Below are 18,070 nucleotides of genomic sequence, written 5' to 3'. Positions count from 1 at the left end.
ATGACTCACAGGACTCAGCCTGTAACTCTATTCACTATTTTGACATATTAAGATGAAAAGATGCAAAGCAAAGTCAGCAAAGAGAAAAGATGGGTATAAAAGGCAGCGGAAACTAAGCACAAAGTTCTAAGAGTCACCTCCCAAAGGAGTTGGATGTAATGAGCTGAGATGGTCAAGTGCTTGGCTGCTAGCCAAACGTTAACTGATTCAAACCCAAAAGTCACTCACCAGGGATTAAGAAGTAGCAGACACCTTCCCTAAAGATTTTAACCTTGAAAACCATATGGGAAGTTCTATGATGTCAACAGGGGTTGCAACGAGTTAGCTTGGTCTAGCTTTAACCAAATATTCCTTGCCTTTTTTTTAAGACATTACCATCCTACGTTTCTGCCCATTTACCTGTGTCCTTCTTACTCTTAAAATAATAAAAAAAAAGAACAAACTCAAACTCATGCCCATCAAGTTGATTCCAGCTCCTCGGAATCCTCCTTTAGGTTTCAAAGGTTGTTAAATGTTAATGAGAAGAGACTGCCCACCTTTCTCTCCTAGAGTCACTGGTAGATTTGAACTGGTGGAAAAGCTCAGCCTTTTGGTTAGCAGTCCAAAATGCTGTACACTGCTCCACCATAGCTACAAGTCATCACAAATGCCATTTTCATGAAGAAAAAGAAAAACTCTTTATCAACCCAGGCAAAAATACTCTGCATTACTTATTTAGCGCATGCCTTTGCGATGACTTTGCAAGTATCTACCACCTAAGCTATGAACTTCTTGACACAATGAATACTTAAATATTTATTAAGTATTTTCTTTTCTGTCCAGGGATTCACTTCACTAATCATTTCACTAACAGCCAGAGTTGTTATTTTGTGCCATCGAGTCTCTTGCGACTCATAGTAACCATATATGCACAACTCTGAACCCTGCTCTATCCTTAGCCAACCTTATTGTCTTTGGCTTAGCTACCCTCATTACCCCAGTCACTGAGTCAACCCATCTTATCCAGAGTCTTTTCTTACGCTGGTCCTCCACCCTCCCAAGCATGATGTCTCTCTCCAAGGACCAGCCATTCCTTGCAACATTCCCAAAGTAGTATGTCAGATGAAGCTTCAGAATCCTTGCCTCCAAGGAGCAGCCTGGTTTCACCCTCTCTAGGATAAAACCATTAGTTCTCCTAGCAGTTCATGGTATAAGAAGGCAAATAAGCTAAAAGATATCTATATGTCCTCCCACCCTACAAACAATAAATGTCATTGATCTCTGGTGACTCTGGCTGCGTTTCTGTTCCTGCTTCACTCAAAACCTGCAATCTATATCTTATCCTGCAATCTGATCTTTAAATTTTTAAAATCTCTATTACTAATTTTGACAACTTGGATTTTGGAACATACTTCAATTCTGAGTAACATAGCTTCTTGAGAGTAAACCAAGCTTAAAAGATATAGGTATTCTCTTGCTTTTAGACAGTCTGCTTTACTGCAGTTATGTTAAATGTACATGTTTTTTGAAAACCCAAAGGAATCTGAAGAGGATTTTCACTTTTTATGGGATGGAAAAATGTGAAAAGCAAAGCCCGAGTTCAGTGTTTTATTTGGCAGTCTGATAGATCACTAAGCTCTTTCCCTGGGAGCGACACTCAGCATCTCAGCCTCAAGCTGCCACAGCTTTAAACTGTACTTCTGTACACTACATATGAGTGTTACTTTGGGTTTTATGTTCTCTTTAGTGTGATTTAATAGGTGATTTTTTGGGTCTGGAAATTCTCGGTTTTTTTGCATCTGAGTTAATGGTAACTTTTTTTTTTCTTTCCACCTTTTCAGCTGACAAAAGGTTTCAGAGGAATGTCTTACTTTTGAACAACAACAGAAACCTGAGTTATTGTTAGAGCTGGTTAAATGTGTATAGAATGTTGGTCATAGAATTGAAAAGGGACACAGAGAAAGGAACAAAAATTCACAAAGAGTTAAAGTCAAGGTTTAAATAGAAGTATCTTAAGCCCCATTTATTTAGAGCTAACTGAAAATATGGTTTAATCTTTAGAGTAATAAATCACTTGGCCTTCCCACATGTGACATTAATTTCAGAACTACTCCAGGTTCTTATTTTGGTATACCAGTACCTTAAAATAGTTAATAGGTTCAAACATTCTTCCAATTTGCTGTAATGATTCAACAGATGATGCTGGAGATGACATTGGTTGAGATGACTTCAAACAATCAATCTTCATGTATCTAAATTGATTTTCTAATAATTCTTCATACTAACAAAAAAAATTAAACAGGTTAGGATATTATGATTAGAATCAAAGACAAAGTTAATTATGTATTAGACTACTATGCATTTATGGTCATTATGAAAAGAAATCTTAAAACCCCCAAACCAGAAAAGCATTATAAACTTTTGAAAATGGCAGTAAGACTGCCCTCCATGCATACTCTTCAAGTTGAAAGTATATTTCATGAAATCAACAGCTGAAGAATTGACTACTAAAGCAACCAAATGCTATCTTAAAATATTAAAGAGGAATACAAGTACAGTAAATGAGTATTTATTTTTAAGTTAAAACATAGCACTCCTCAGTTTGCCGCTGACGCCCATTTGAATCTAGCCGTAGATGACTGGGTTGAGTTGCCCAGAACTCAACCAGATCAAGAGAAATGTATCCATGCTGTGAGCTAGTGTTGACTGCTGCAACCTGATAGCTTGCTCTGCACAGGCCTTTGCTTGTGAATGCAGATGCTCAAAAGTTCCAATTTGAACAAAAGTTCCTTCAGCAAAAAGTATACACTTGTTCTTTCAGAGTACTGCTTTGATAGAGTTGGGCAAATCAGATATTGACTAAAAGAAGACATTATTTAAGGCAGAGGCAATAAAGTAGCTGGCTTGCATGTTTTCATGAATGTAATTATAAGTAAGATAAGAGCAAGGGGGGGAACCCACAATACATAACAATGTAATATAATGTAAATGAAAGATTGGATAAAACACAATGTGTGTGCATGAAACACAATGTATATGAATGACTGTATGAAACCAATAAAATATGTAATTAAAAAATATAATTAAAAAAGCCTGATTAAATAAAATTTCAAAGATAACCCAGCTTTAGTATTAATATATATACATTTCTCTTCATTAACTTTCATTTTTTTAATAAAACAGAAATAATTCTTTCAGAACTCAGTAGATGAATGCCCCTAGAGCCAATATTAGTTTTTGAACATTCTGGGCACCACCAAGTGGTAAAACTGTATATCTCATTGTTTTAAAAGCACACAACAAACTCACAATATCTTGTTTAATATTCTAACTAAAACTTAGTTCTTCTACAACCTGCAAGTTTTGAACAATCTCTACACAGAAATTTCAGTCATGGGTCTACTCTAAAAGTACATCTGCTTACAAGCAACTCTGGAGCTTATCTGCAGGAAATGTATCAGAAAGTCACAGAAAAAGGATCCTTACATGTTCTCATTTACAGCTGTATTTATTTTTATAATAACTGTATTATAGCAAGCTAATGTGTGTTAGTATCTATAATGACTGGAAATACTTTTAGAGAATGAATTAACATACTGAAAAACATTACTGTGCTTCATAATGATATAGTACTCCAAGTCTTCAGAAACAAACACAAAATATGATTTGACTGCTAAGGAAGTCAGATTACATTAACCTACGTATCACAATTGTATGAATCCACACACTAACAGAGGGAGAGCACTGCTACATGATTATTTTTTTCCCTCTTTATATACATAAGATGAAAAGTTTTGATATGTAAAAAATGCTTTTTAACCCCATCTAAATTTTTTTCATGCAGAAAAGCAACATCTGTTAAAAAAAGAAAATGTAGTAAAGCAATTAAAATGTTTACCTGAACTAAAATTTAAAATAAATTCTATTTCTACAAAACTTAATAAACACGCAATTTTCATTGTCAAGTTTTTAAAAGGTACAGCTAAATGGTACAACCACTGTGTTGTTTCTTCAAAAAGTTGAACATCGAAACTCTGTATGACTCAGCTACTCCAGCACTAGAAATATACCCTAAGGAAATTAGAACTAAGAAACAAGCAGAGATTTGTCACCAATGTTCATAGCATCATTGTTTACCATCTAAGAACATGGAAACAGCCCAAAGGTCCAAATAGAACGGGATGGACTGTGAAGCTGTGGTACATTCACACAATGGAATACTGTATATAACTATGCAGCCCTCAGAAGCAACAATTTAAAAAAATACTGAATAACTTGGGAGAGACTGGACAGCATTATGCTGAGTGAACTAACTCAGTATCAGAGGGTCAAATACTGTGTAAGTCCATTATTGTAAAAAAAAGAAGGCTAAACATGTATGGGGACCAAAGAGGGGAAGGGTAGGAGCAGAGGGATGGGATGGGTACAGAGGAAACTACAGGGATGCAAAGTTTGGCAGGTGGAGGGAAGGGGGGGAAGGAAATGAGAAGGAGCCAGGTGAAAAGACCAGGTAATGGTGGGCAATGTCCAGTGGTGATTATATTTCAAAATATAATGCCTGATCTTTAAAAAGTTGGATTTTGGCAGGAGGAGGCCTGTGAGGAGAGGCGAGAGCCAGGCCAGGGTTTTGGCCACAGGCAGGCCCATCCACTCTACTTACAACAAACAGGTACAAAACTAAAATATAATGCCTGAGAATGATTGTATCAAACATAATATGAAGAACAGTGTGAAACACAATGTATACCAACTTTGTAAGCAAACCAATAAAAGAAAAAAAAAAACTAAAAAAGTACTGATATTAGTAACAATCAATTTTATTGCACTAAAGACATTTTTCAACTTGAACATATATTCATATAAACATGGCAAAAATCAAGCTATTTCTACCCTAGCATTCACAGTAGGCCTTAAGGATACCATACTTACAACTGAGAGCTCATCGGCTATTTTTTCCAAAGAGAAATATTCCATGAAGGTGGCAAAACCTTCATTCAGCCATAGATCGTTCCACCACTGCATGGTTACCAAATTACCAAGCCACTGTGGAAAGAAACAAACTACTCAACAACATAATAATCACACGCTCACCAGTTTTCCTATAATGGAATGAATTTAAGACTTATAAAATGTAGAAAAATTTAAAATAAAAATCTTAAATGTTTTACTTGAATTAAATGAGAAAGACAGCTACTGGTATGTACTGTGCTTAATATCACATAACAAAATATTTTTAGGTACCTCATTCAAAGAAGTATTTCCTAGTTAATAAAATTTTTCTCTATTCAAATAACTAATTATAATTGATTTTTCCTCTTTATGTACAATTATCTGTGACAGCTAGAAAAACAAATTTCTACGTGAGATTTTCTTCTAGCCAGACAGTCCAAATTGTCATGTTTCTCCTCAGCAGTCCAAATTGAGGGCAGTATTTACAAGATTCAAAACAAAATTCAAACATCATAAGAAAGGTACATAACAATATATAATTTTAAAATGTAACTGGAAAGATCTTTAAATGTCTTCTGATATGAAGTTGTACCCAAAAAATGATAGAACATTCTCCTGAAAAACTGTCTTAGAAAAATTCTTGAAACACAATGGTCACAAGGTTTGTAATTTACTCAGTATGGCCTAAGGGTTGCCTTAAAGCAGCAGTAAAAGGCAAAGGTTACTGGGTACCAAAACAACAATTTCGAGAATTTTAATAGCACAGTTTTTAAGATATTATCTTAATATCTGCTTCAGAGAAACAGGACATGTCAGTTCCAAAGAAGTACAACAGAAATTTCCCAAGAGGTGATGCTGGTCTCAGAAAAAACAAACCTAGAAGATAGTCTCAATCTACATGGCCCAATTTTAACACTTTAAGTATGTGCTCCAGATGCTAGTTTGTCATGACATGTTCACAGGACTAGAGTCCTATAGGTTTTATTGGAGTTGGGAGTAAACTGACTCCTTCATATCCTCCCACCATAACAGCATTCCTCAAACCATATCCAACCCTGACAGCTACCTTTCCAAGGGCATAAAAGAGGTAAGGTATTAGGTTGAAGGGTGTTCATATGCTTACATAAATCCTTTATCTATATCATGCAAATACCCTCACTCTTTTAAGACTTGTTTCTTCTAATAATAATAAAGAACCTAGTTCGGGTGGTGGTGGTGGTGGGGGGGGAATTCAATCCTGAGTATTACAGTTCAAAAAGTGTCAGAAAAGATGCAACTCAGAAAAATATTCTTTCTAACAGTATCATATTGAGCAGTTGCCACTTGACCAAAGTGAAGGGGCTATGATTCAGTGATGGAAAGAAAGACAGATCTTGAAGACACTATGATTCTTTAAGGCCTATTGCTATCAGTTACTAACTGTATGACTCTTGGCAAGTCATTAATTTAAACTAGGTGTCAATTTCCATATCCATAAAATGAAATTATTACCTACCTTCGAGTACTTGTGAAAATAGTTGTAAAAATATTTATTCATTTCTACACAAGCATTTTAGCATTTTCATTTAAAAATTTAGTTTTTAAAAGTATATTATAAAAGAAGTCAAGTGTATATTAAAAGACTAAATTAGTATTAGCATCTGACTCTATTCTGAAATTGTTAGCCATAAAGCAGAGAACTCGATATAACAGCCTTGACTGCTGATACCTGATGGGCTATCTCATGAGCCATGATTTTACGAAGCAATCTTATTTCCGTCACTGAAAAAGACGGAGTGCCGTGCAGAAGTGTCTGTTCTTGAAAGGTGATCAAACCCCAATTTTCCATTGCTCCTGCATAAATGGTAGGAATAGCCGCCAAATCTGTAGATAATAGAAAAGAAATGATAAACCTGCCATGTACAAGTGATTAGTAAGTAAAAATATTTTACTCTTGGGTTGTATTACCGTGGATCAGCACACAATTATTTCTTTTTCTAATCTTAACAAGTGCAATATTCTTCAGTCTGTCCTTTAATGCATCCTACCCACCCATCAGCCGACAACAATCTGAATACGATATTTTAGATTATTTATTAGCAAAGAAAGATATCTATTTCTTTCACAATGAATCAAATTCCTGAAAAGACAAGAAAAAAAATCCCTGGGCTGACAAGCTCTGCATCAAATATTATTAAAACCTCTTTTCCTGAACATCCCCCTGCTCTGTGAGTTCAACTGTTATTATTCGAGTTCTTTTACTTTTGAAAGAGAGGAGGGAACTGGGGGGGGGGCGATGACAGAGGGCTGGGCGGGGAGAGAAGTGCAGCAATGAATGAATGTAAATCCAAAATCTCTCATTAAAATTATTAAGAAAAAAAAGAAAAATTAGAATTAGTAAAATTTCAGACTAAGCCCTAAGTAAATGCCCATTTACATACCAACTTTGTAACTGCCCCAAAAGCTTCTAAGTATGTTAAGCTCCCAATTCAAGCACGTTCATGCTTTCTAAATAAGCTTAAGAACTAGAGGCAATTTTTAAAGCATTAATAATATATATTGCTTCTCTTTTTAAGTGACTTTGCAAAAAATCTTCCTAAAATATCTTTGCAAAAGGATTCTGGATTACAATCATAATGAAAACCATAAACACTGTTTCTTACCTAATTTATTAATTGAGTATGGAACTTCAAAGTAGTTTTGAAAAAACTCAAAAACTTTCACAGCTACCCCCAGGGCATGGTGAAACTGATCAATCCTTTCTGGTATACCATATATAGAAACCTAAAAGGAAACATGATGCAAAGAGCGATATAATTAAAATAGTACTGTATTCTCATGAACACTGTTAAGACAGGCATATCTAAAAAAGGTGGCAGAGTTCTATTTTTCTTGCTTATAGTTCTTCTATTCCCCACAGGGTTTACCAAGTCTCTTTCATACAACAAGGATCTTTACTTTTGAATTTTTTTCTGTTTTGTTTTTTAAATTTTTTTACTTTTATTTTTAAAGCTAACATCCCACTACTTTTAATAACTTTACAGAAATTTTTCAAAATCTGCCCAATTACATGATATTCTTTCTTGCCTATAAGTTATCAAGACTGAGTAATCCAAAGGATAAGACTAATATTTTTTAATAAGACTAAATTTTTATCATTCTATTACTTATCAGAGTACATGGCATCTTGCAGGTACCTGGTAAGAGGTCTCACATCTCATAATGGAATTAAATTCAAAAGGTAACATCTAACATATCTTCACTAAGCACTAAAAGGCAAAGTTTAAGAAATCAGTCAAAGTGATGACTGTTAAAAGAGGAATATTTACTCTTTAAAGTCCTTTACACTATCTGGGAAAGCAGAATAAAAATTCTGAAAGAAAATACCTCAGAAATGAAATACTTCAAAATGAAGTTCTCAATAGGTGAGAAAGAGAGTCTAATAGAATAATTCACCATGTGTACAAAACACATGTATGTATATGCAAAAATGAATTCTAGCCCAAGATTAATTTTAGTCTCCATGAAGTATTATAAACTGACAAGTTCTAAAAGGTCATATATTTCAAGCATAATTATTTTTCTATGGAACTTCTGTCTATAGTATGCATTAATCACAGAAACACAAAGGTAACCTGCAATAAAAATTTATGGTTAAATAAAAAAAATTGAGTACTTGCTTTGTATTCTAGTGCCAGTATTTAAATCTCTGCTTGTGGTATGACTGTGAACAAATCAGTGAACCTTAGTTTCCTTATCTGTAAAACAGTGATGGCCTAGTGAGCAAGGAGTTGCCCTGCCAACTTGAAGGCAGATCGTTTGAATTAACCAGCTGCTCCATGGGACAAAGATGGGCAATATCCTCTCAGGTGAACTGAGTCTGTTCACACTCCACTGTGATGAATGAGTGAGTGACCTTCATGGGTGCTGTGAGGACTAAATGAGCTACTACAAGCACCAAACATAGAATAATAATTGACACAAGTGCTCAATAAATTTGAGTAATTATATGCCAAACAGAATTCCATGGGAAGCAGAGAAAAATATGTATGAGGAAAGCATTAGGGTACTAGTTACTATAAGAATTAAGCGTTTAGGTTTGGAATTAACCAATCAAAATCATGCTGCCTTCTATTTCATCTCTTAAGTAATGTGGTCAAGTGTACCCAGCCCTCCACCATCTGTAGCCTGTGGCACAACTTATTAGAATCCAGTCACCACTTGCCATGGGAACTATAAGCTCATCTGACAGGTGTACTTCCTGCATATTTCTGCCAGAGAGGTCAGTTTTAGCCTCAAATGGAAAAAAGTTTACATGAAACAGAAATCTAACCATAGGACCTACTTTGTCCCATTTCTGGAATATAATGATTAGCAAAAATAAAAGGGTAAGTTTTTTTTGTATGGTCTAATTATTTTCCTTTTCTTTAAAAGAATGTATGCTACGGAATGTTTGACTGCTATGAGTTATCATTAAAGAAAATAATTTGGTTATTGTAATTACCGCATTTTCTAAGAACAGTAAGAGGGGGAAAGAATACAATCTAGTATAGCAAAAAAAAAAAAAAATCTTCACCATGATTTTGGCTTGACAGTAGTCTAAACACTGTCAAGTTGAAGTCAACTGGTACCCAGGCATTAAGATTTAAAACATTAAAATTTTATTGCCAAATCTCTTGTTAATAATACTTTACAGACATTTTCTAAAGGGCTTACCTATATAATCTTAGAGTCAGTTTTCAGAGAAAAAAGCTCTTTAGATTGAAGGAAAGAAACCATAATTGATCTGTTCCTTAATCCAATAAAAACAGAAACTAGACAGCAATACCAGAACAAAATCTATTCCCTAAAGAGGACTATAATTTGGCCTGCAAGATACATATGTGCCGTCGAGTCGCTTGCGACTCATAGCAATCCTATGTACAATAGCCCTAAACTCTGCTCTATTCTGTGCCAATTGCACTGCCTCTGACACACCCATCCCGATTACCCCAGTCACTGAATGCAAGATACATAAAGGTAGAAAATATTGGAAACTTCCGACAGTTTCTCAATAAACACCAGGCATCCTAAATAGACAGCTGGAACACAAACAAGAATAAATTCCTAATTTAAAAAAATCTCTAGCAAGTCTATCCAGAATATATAATTACATGGGACTTCAGGAAAATGATATAAATGATCATAATATACAAACAAGGCTAATGCAGCTTTTTGGGGTAGAACTGTTTGTAGTGGAAATCTGGAACAAAGTCACACTCCTGACTGAATAGGTATATATCAAAATTGTAAGATCACATATATAAAACTTTTGAGGTTCTATTTGTAAATTGAGAGACTGTCCACATCTAACTAACCACGACTGGAATCAGATTCTAGTTTACCAATTAGATTTGTCTAGGATTAAAACAAAAGCAGGCACTAGCAAAACCAAAAACACCTCAGGGCAATCAGATAAAGTAGTGCATTTCAGAACTGACCTAGAATTTTCTAGGTAATGCTGGCATTTACTAAAAGGGAGAGAGAGCTTTGAAAAACCCTTAAGAATTAACAGAAATGTTTCTTTTTCTTCAGTTTCTTGGCAACACTGCTAACTTTATCATTGCACAGGGCATATTTAATAACCCCATAGTCAACTCTGACATTTTCAGTTGCTTAGTTAAGACAGGTATTAGTGAAGAAAGTTCTAGTGTTTTCTTCCTGAAAAGTATTAAATAGCACTAATGTCAAATAGGGAACTCTGGTGGCCTACTGGTAAGAAGCTGTGCTGCAATCCCAAAGGCATACAGTTCGAATCTACCACCTGCTCTGCAGAAGGATGGACAATTTCCTCCCATGTGATTTACTGCCTCCAAAAACCTGCTGGAGGGTAAGCTAGGAGTCAGTTCAAACTCAGCAGTGCACAACAACGTCAAATAGGGTGTTCTGGTGTCCTAGAAGTAAGGAGTTGAGATACCAATCAAAAGGCACATGGTTCAAATCCACCAGCTGTTCTGCAGGAGAGATGAGCAATCTCCTTCCATGTAATTGAAATGACTGTAAAACCTGCTGGAGGGCTAGCTATGAGCTGGATCCATCCCAATAATAATGACAACAATATCAGAGAGGGAGCCTGGGTGGCCTACTGGTAAGCAGCAGCACTGCCATCCCAAAAGCATGTAGTTTGAATCCACCAGATGCTCAACGGGAAAAAGATGGGCCATCTCCTACTGTGCGATTTACTGCCTCCGAAAACCCACTGGAGGGAAAGTTATGTATGGTATATAACAACAACAAAGTCAACTATTACTAAATATAAGGTGATTAGGTCAAATATTAATCATGGAGTTATTCCATATTATTATCAGAATTATATTCCATATTGTAACTAATATGATCAATAACTGAAAAGGGAGTTATCTTAGGGTATGTTAGACAGTTTGGCAGAATTTCCTCTCAACTCCTGCACTCTTTCCATCTTCTGACTCACATATATAGGACATAAGCCTGAGGGACTTTACAGCCTGTTGCCTGATATACAGATTCTGGACTTGACTGTCTCCATAATCACTGAGTTAATTCCTTAACATAATTTTTTTCTCTGTGTGATACCCAATTTATTTCTCTAAAGCCACAATTCATCTAAAGATTCTTTGATGATAACATTTTTTTTGGCAGTGAAAATGCTCCAGTATTTTATTGAAAGAAAGCAATAAATAATACTGTGAGATGATAACATTTTAATACAGTAAAAACCCTTTGTTAAGACCTTAACTTTCTCGTCACTGGTGGTGAAATAGTTAAGCACTAAGTTGTAACTAAAAGACTGGCAGTCCCAACAGACCAGCTGCTCCATGAAAGAAAGACAAGATGGTCTGCTTCCATAACAATTAGAGCCATGGAAATCCTATGGCACTGTTCTATTCTGTCCTCTAGGACCTGTAACATTGGAAAATTATTCAAGAGCAATGTGTACAATGGGTGGTTTATAGTTGTTGTTGTTATGTGCCCTCGAGTTGCCTGTGATCCAGAACAACCCTATGTACAACAGCTCTGAAGCCTGCCCTGTCCTGACCCAGTCTCATTAATTCCTATATACCAACCCCCACTGCCCCAAGTACTGTATCATTCCATTTCATTCAGGGTCTTCCTCTCCTATGCTGTCCATCCAACCTTCTGAGACTGGTCTCTCCTAGCCACGTGCCCAAAGTATGTGAGATGGACCTTCAAAATCCTAGTTTCCAAGGAGAAACTTGGAATTCACCCTTTCCAAGATGGACCTATTTGATCTCTTGGCAGTTATGTTATGTTCAAGACTTTTCTCCAGCACCACTTACAGAAGTTATTTATTTATGCCACTTGGTGTAAGATGCAAAGTGTTGTGGTGGGTATCAGAATTCTGACTATCATTTACTGGCTGTCTAATCTTGAGGAAATTATGTAACCTCTCTGATTTTTTGTTTCCTCACCAGAAATATGTTAACAAGGTACAGAAATATATGTCAGCAATGACATCCCTTGGTGTTATGGCCTCTTCTAAATTCTGCTTGAACTTCTTGCAGTTCCCGATGTATGTACTGTTCTAGGCATTTCTGAATGATCTTCAGTATTTTGCTTGCATGTGATATTAATGATAGTGTTCGATAGTTTTCACACTTTGTTGGATCACTTTTCTTGGGAATAAGAACCAATATGAACCTCTTCTAATCCTCTGGCTAAACAGTTAATGGTAAAATTCAATTATACTGCGAATAAAAGAAACATCTTAATCCATAAAAGTTCCGGTGGTGTGATGTGTAAAACACTGACTTATAAAAAGAAAACTCAGTGGCTGGAATCCCCCAAATACTTCAATTGGGGGGGGGGGGCGGAAATGCTGTTGACTCGACAGCACATCACAACTTCCTATAAAGATTTACAGTTTTGCAACCTGACAACTTTTTGTAGAGATTTACAGTTTTGAAACTTGAGGGAGGACCTCTTCAGTTGGAACTAAGTTAACAAGTGAGGGTCTGGTTTATAAAGGAAACACAAAACCAGCTATATAATATTCAAAAGGTCATCAATATTCCCTGGCAATCCCACTGTCATCTATTACAACCTGTGAAAACACTATCAAGTTCCAAAGACATAAATCTATACAGGAGAAGACTTCCTATCTTCTCCCTCTGAGCAGGTGATGAATTTGAACTGATGACTTTGAGGTTAGCAATCCAACTCAAGATGTTCCAGGACTCTTTATAGTTACTGGCAGGATTCAAAAATATGAAAACAAAATTTAAAGAATTCCACTGACTTTTCTATCATGAAAAATAATATTTTTCAGCTTAAAGAAATCTCTCTTCACTTTTAACATTATATGTGAAAATATTAGCTTGTCTAGTGAAATGAAAGCATTTAAAATACAAGCAAATAATCATTTATGGATAGGTACTGATGGGAAAAAATAAAACAAGCTTGACAGAACAAATTATAAATATAAAAAAATATATAAACAAAACCTTTAAATTAACAACCTTACTTACTAATTTAAAATGAGAAAATGCAATTGGACTTTTTCCCCAAAAAGGATTCACTTAAATTTTACAAACTAGAGTTCCTGTTTAAAGAGTTGTTCTTATAATTATTTTGTATTACCTTGTACGATATAGCATCTTCTGCGCTGACTGATATATACTGTCTTCCTGTAACTGTTATAAATGTAAAATCATGAGTAACTTGACATCTATGTCTTCTGACACTAAATTAATAATGGTAAATAACGGCTAAGTAAAAGAAGCATTTCTAGTATAAGATGTGAGCCATGATGCAAGAAAGAACCATTGCAAGGCATCCACCTGCAATCACTAAAGCAAGACTTCCTCTTTACCTCTTACTCGTGGAATAGGCTTTCAGACAATTACCACAATCACATACCAGGGTTCCATTAACCTCCTGACTCAGGTTCTTTATCTCGCCCACAACGAAAGCAACCAGATACGTGCTCATCTTCACACTCTCATAAAACTCATCCTGAACGAGTCCATTCTCCAGAACGACGGATGATTTCTATAAGCAAAAAGGGGAGATGACAGTTCTGTAACTATGGAAATTATGACAATGACAAATGAACCACAAAATGAAAGTATCAAATAAGAAATAGGCTGTAAGGATGCTGGCATATTAATCACTGGGTTTCTAAGAGCATGGCTTTAATCATACGCTATCCTACCATCCATCATGAGGACATACTGAATATAAGAGACAGAATTAAGTATATCTAAGTTAAAGATAGGAAGTAGCAATGCTTCTACTTCCTCCTTTTAAAATCTGACCAAAATGCAAATGCTTATTGATGACCTAGGAATATTCTACTCTATGATTTTATATTACATTCACAGAATAAGGTGTGGTAACTGAGGTGCCAAAATGTTTTATCCCTTCAAATGATGTGCAGCGAGTTTTCAAGTGTGTTACATTGAAGACTGTGATACGGTTCAGTAAAATCAAAGGAAGTAAGTCATCAGAGAAAGATGTGACAGGTACAAGGCAATGGAATATAGGCAATATTGCAGTATTTCTAACTCTGGATTCTGTGTTTTGGGAGAGTAGCCAAGTAGGCATCCACCCCTAGAGAAAGACTAGGGTGAAAAGTATGGCTGGGAGTGGCACTCTGTGAGTGACATATTTAAGAACAGGTCAGGTACTCTCTTGACTACAGGGGCTAACATCATAGCCTGTCAGGGGTTGCTGTTCTTCCCTCCTAACCACATGGGTCCAAGAGGCTCCAATTAGGCTGCACACGGCCCTTCAAGTGATGAGACAACACCCTTAGGATCATTTAGCATAAAAACAATATCCTTGGTTGCATTATTTCACCCACTGCCTCCTATATAAAGGAATTTTCAAGAAAAAGATTCTTGTTCTTGTAGCCAGTCTTCAAATTACAATATAGGTTTTTTTTCCACTTAGCAAGAAACACAAACAAAAATCATCTTTTAATATAATCAAATATCATGACTTATAAGAATAAATTAACCACGAGCTATAAAACACTCTGATCTCTGGTGCTGTGGTGCATACTGTTAAGCATTTATACTTTAGTTCATAATTCACACTTTGCATTTCCTCCATTCTAAGTCCATCGGGGTCCTTTTCTTTCCTCAGGGGTTCCTGAGACTGGCTTCTAGTGTTTCCAACACATCTTAACTTATGTAAGAACAAAAATACATATAGTTTTAATAATTTTCACCACTGGTTTGGAAAAGATTAATTCAAGGTTCTTAATAAAGACAGGTCCACTTATGACTTTACATTTTAAGCAACAGAACTGTACCTTAGGCATATTTGATATAGCAGAGTGCTCCTTATTCCTTATGATCCGGATGAGAAATGTGGCTTTAAATGCTGGTTCATCAAAACACGGAAAAACAGTTCTTAATCCCAAGGGCTCAAACTGAGTCCCCGCAAAGAGCCTAAAACAAACACAAATACAACTCAACAGTCATTGAACATCTATTAGTCAAGGCACCAGGCCAAGTACTAGGAATTCCAAGATAAACATACAATCATAGCCTTTAAAGGATCTGCAATCTAACTAGGAGGCTGAGGTTTATCAACAGACAGAAAAGAAACTCAAGTCAGGCTTCCAAACAAGTTCTAACAGTGAAAACAAAGTAGTGGGGTGGGGGGAATAATCTAAAAAGGACTTTAAAACATCAGTTGTATTTGAAAGAAGTAGAGAAGAGTGTGCATGCTACAAGCATGCTTAGTCCAAAGACTACGAGGCTTTCCCATATGGCAAGAGACGTAGCCCTACAAGTAGACTGGGCTGGCCTTTGAAAGGTTTCTAATGGAAGAACAATAAGAACCACAGCCATTACATGCCATCAATCATTGGTGGAGACTAATTTTTTCTCACTAAATCCCAATTTCATAATTTGCACTTTGAAGCATGAAAAAAATTGGTATCCCTTTGTATACTGGTTTCCTTACTCTTTAGGGAGAAATAATTTTTTTTTCTCCTGTTCTTATAGCACATAATTTATTTTTGTTCTTGTTGAAGCACATGTACCAATTAAACAATTTCTACATGTACAATTCACTGTCATTAATTACCTCCTGAGTTGTGTAATCATTCTTGGCCTCTTTTTCTGAACTGCTGTTTTCTTATTAACAAAACACTCACTACCACCTAAATGTCCTATCTAATCTTTCAAGCTGCTATTTTCAATTTAGGGGGAACTCTTGCGGCTTACTGGTAAGGAGTCACCCTGCCAACCCTAAGGCACACGGTCCTAATTCACCAGCTACTCCATGGGAGAAGGGGGCATTCTCTTCTCTACAATTTATAGTCTCTGAAAACCTGGAGGCTCAGCTAAGAGTTGGTTATGATTCAATGGTACATAACACCACCACTGTCAATTTGATCTCAAAAGCAGATCTTAATGTCTTCTTAAGGCAGACATTCTTTATAAACTGTATGGGGCAGTTTTATAATGTGCTAGGAGCAGGAGTCACTTGATGGCAGTGAATTTTTCTTGTCTTACTTTTACTGTTAGGTTTAAAGAAGAGTTAGGTGACAGTTTCATTTAGAGTTTAAAGAATATCCTGGACAATAGTTTTAAAATTTAATCAGACTCCATGGTTCAGAAAGAAGGGATTTGACAATTTGAAATTTTGTCCTGCATTTTCAACTTTCTTCCACCCCTCACATTTTGGTCCACATTGTTCCACAGGATTTATTAAAACATTCAGTAATGGCTGGCAGGCACCACCCCATTCTTCTTGTAACAGAAAAAAGAGGCACTTAGTTGTTCATGGAGGCAATTAGTCACACACTCCACTTATTAACCCTATTCTTGACTCCTTCATTCTCTTTTTCCAAGTAAAGAGAGACCAAACACATGTATGCTGTTGTATGTCACTGAGTCAGCTGACCCTCCAGATGGTTTTCAGAGGCAGTTAATTACAAGGGTAGGGACTTCCCATTCTTCACCCATGGATCATTGGTAGATTTGAGTAACGTGCCTTTGGGGTATTAACACAGCTTCTAACCACTAGGCCACCAGAGATCCCTACTGTTAATTCTTTAGTAACATGCTGGGAAAAAAACATAAGTGAGAAAATGGAGATGTTCAGCTAGGCATTTCTTCATAAGGTGATCTACATTTAAAAGTTCATTCAAACATGCCCATACAGTAACTGAGATAAATGTGGCACTGTTATGAGTATTTCAAGAACTGGCCAATATGACAGATACACAACCACTCACTTTAGTTGCGATAACCTCTCCCGACTAGGGCTTATTTTTCACTTTAAAAAGATAAAACAGAAAATAAAGTAGATGAGGGTTAAATAAGAAGAATAAAATTCTGCACTTTACCATCCAAATGACTTTGAGCAAATCAATGACTCAAGTCTCAATTTTTTTAGTTGTTAAATTAAGACAAACATATTCTTTATCAAATATACATAAAGACTTTAAAGAGACTATAAAAAACTGAACCTGAAGCCCTATATAGATGTTTGTTATTATAAACAATATATAGCCATAACTCTTGATTTTCTTTCATACTGAAAATTATTGTACACATCCTACTCAGCCCGACAGACCTGAATAATGAGCACAGATAACTTACTACTGGTTAAATTCAAGAAAGACAGATCAACATACATGAAACAACTTCAGCTTATGCTTCTGACACACCACTTCTTCACCCTACACCATCTCAGGTGACAAAGTTTTAGGAAAAGATCACAAATGGCCAGGGGATAAAATCTGATAATATTGCTACTATTCACAAAAATTACAACAGTTGGAACATCACTTCTGGACAAAATTTGAATCGGAAAATTCTAAGAGAAACAAAACCTTAAGTACTGTTAATAGTGATAACTCACATAAAAGACTTTGAGAAGGCTGCTGCTTGATACTTGTATTCTGTCCTGTCTGTGCTGAGTATCTTGAAGCTTATTTTTTTAAATATTCAAGTGATGATGTGTCAACTGTCACTTATGGGGGCCCAAGTGTGTCAGGGCAGAACTTTGAGCCATACATAGGATTTTCAATGACTGATTTTTCAGAAGCAGATCACCAGGTCTTTTGTCCAAGGCACTGATCAGATTCAAACTTAGAACCTTTTGGCTACCAGTCATGCTCATCAACTGTTTACACTACCCAAGAATTCCATATTTTTTTTTT

At 35.9% G+C, this 18,070-nt stretch overlaps 1 protein-coding gene across 1 annotated transcript in view; it reads right to left on the bottom strand.

Moving 5' to 3' along the window:
* Positions 1-18,070, bottom strand: part of LNPEP (leucyl/cystinyl aminopeptidase) — a 53,084-nt gene that overhangs the window by 27,628 nt on the left and 7,386 nt on the right. The window contains exons 2-7 of the mRNA XM_006885378.1: positions 15,203-15,341; positions 13,804-13,935; positions 7,572-7,692; positions 6,638-6,792; positions 4,909-5,022; positions 2,120-2,260 (exon numbers count right to left, since the gene is read on the bottom strand). Coding sequence (XP_006885440.1) covers positions 2,120-2,260; positions 4,909-5,022; positions 6,638-6,792; positions 7,572-7,692; positions 13,804-13,935; positions 15,203-15,341 — 802 coding nt within the window. The remainder of the gene's footprint in view (positions 1-2,119; positions 2,261-4,908; positions 5,023-6,637; positions 6,793-7,571; positions 7,693-13,803; positions 13,936-15,202; positions 15,342-18,070) is intronic.

The sequence above is a fragment of the Elephantulus edwardii genome, unplaced genomic scaffold (assembly GCF_000299155.1).
Source record: "Elephantulus edwardii isolate Elephantulus edwardi_28Jun2011 unplaced genomic scaffold, EleEdw1.0 scaffold00043, whole genome shotgun sequence".
Classification (NCBI taxonomy): Eukaryota; Metazoa; Chordata; class Mammalia; order Macroscelidea; family Macroscelididae; genus Elephantulus; species Elephantulus edwardii.
This window is presented reverse-complemented; position numbering and strand designations above follow the sequence as displayed.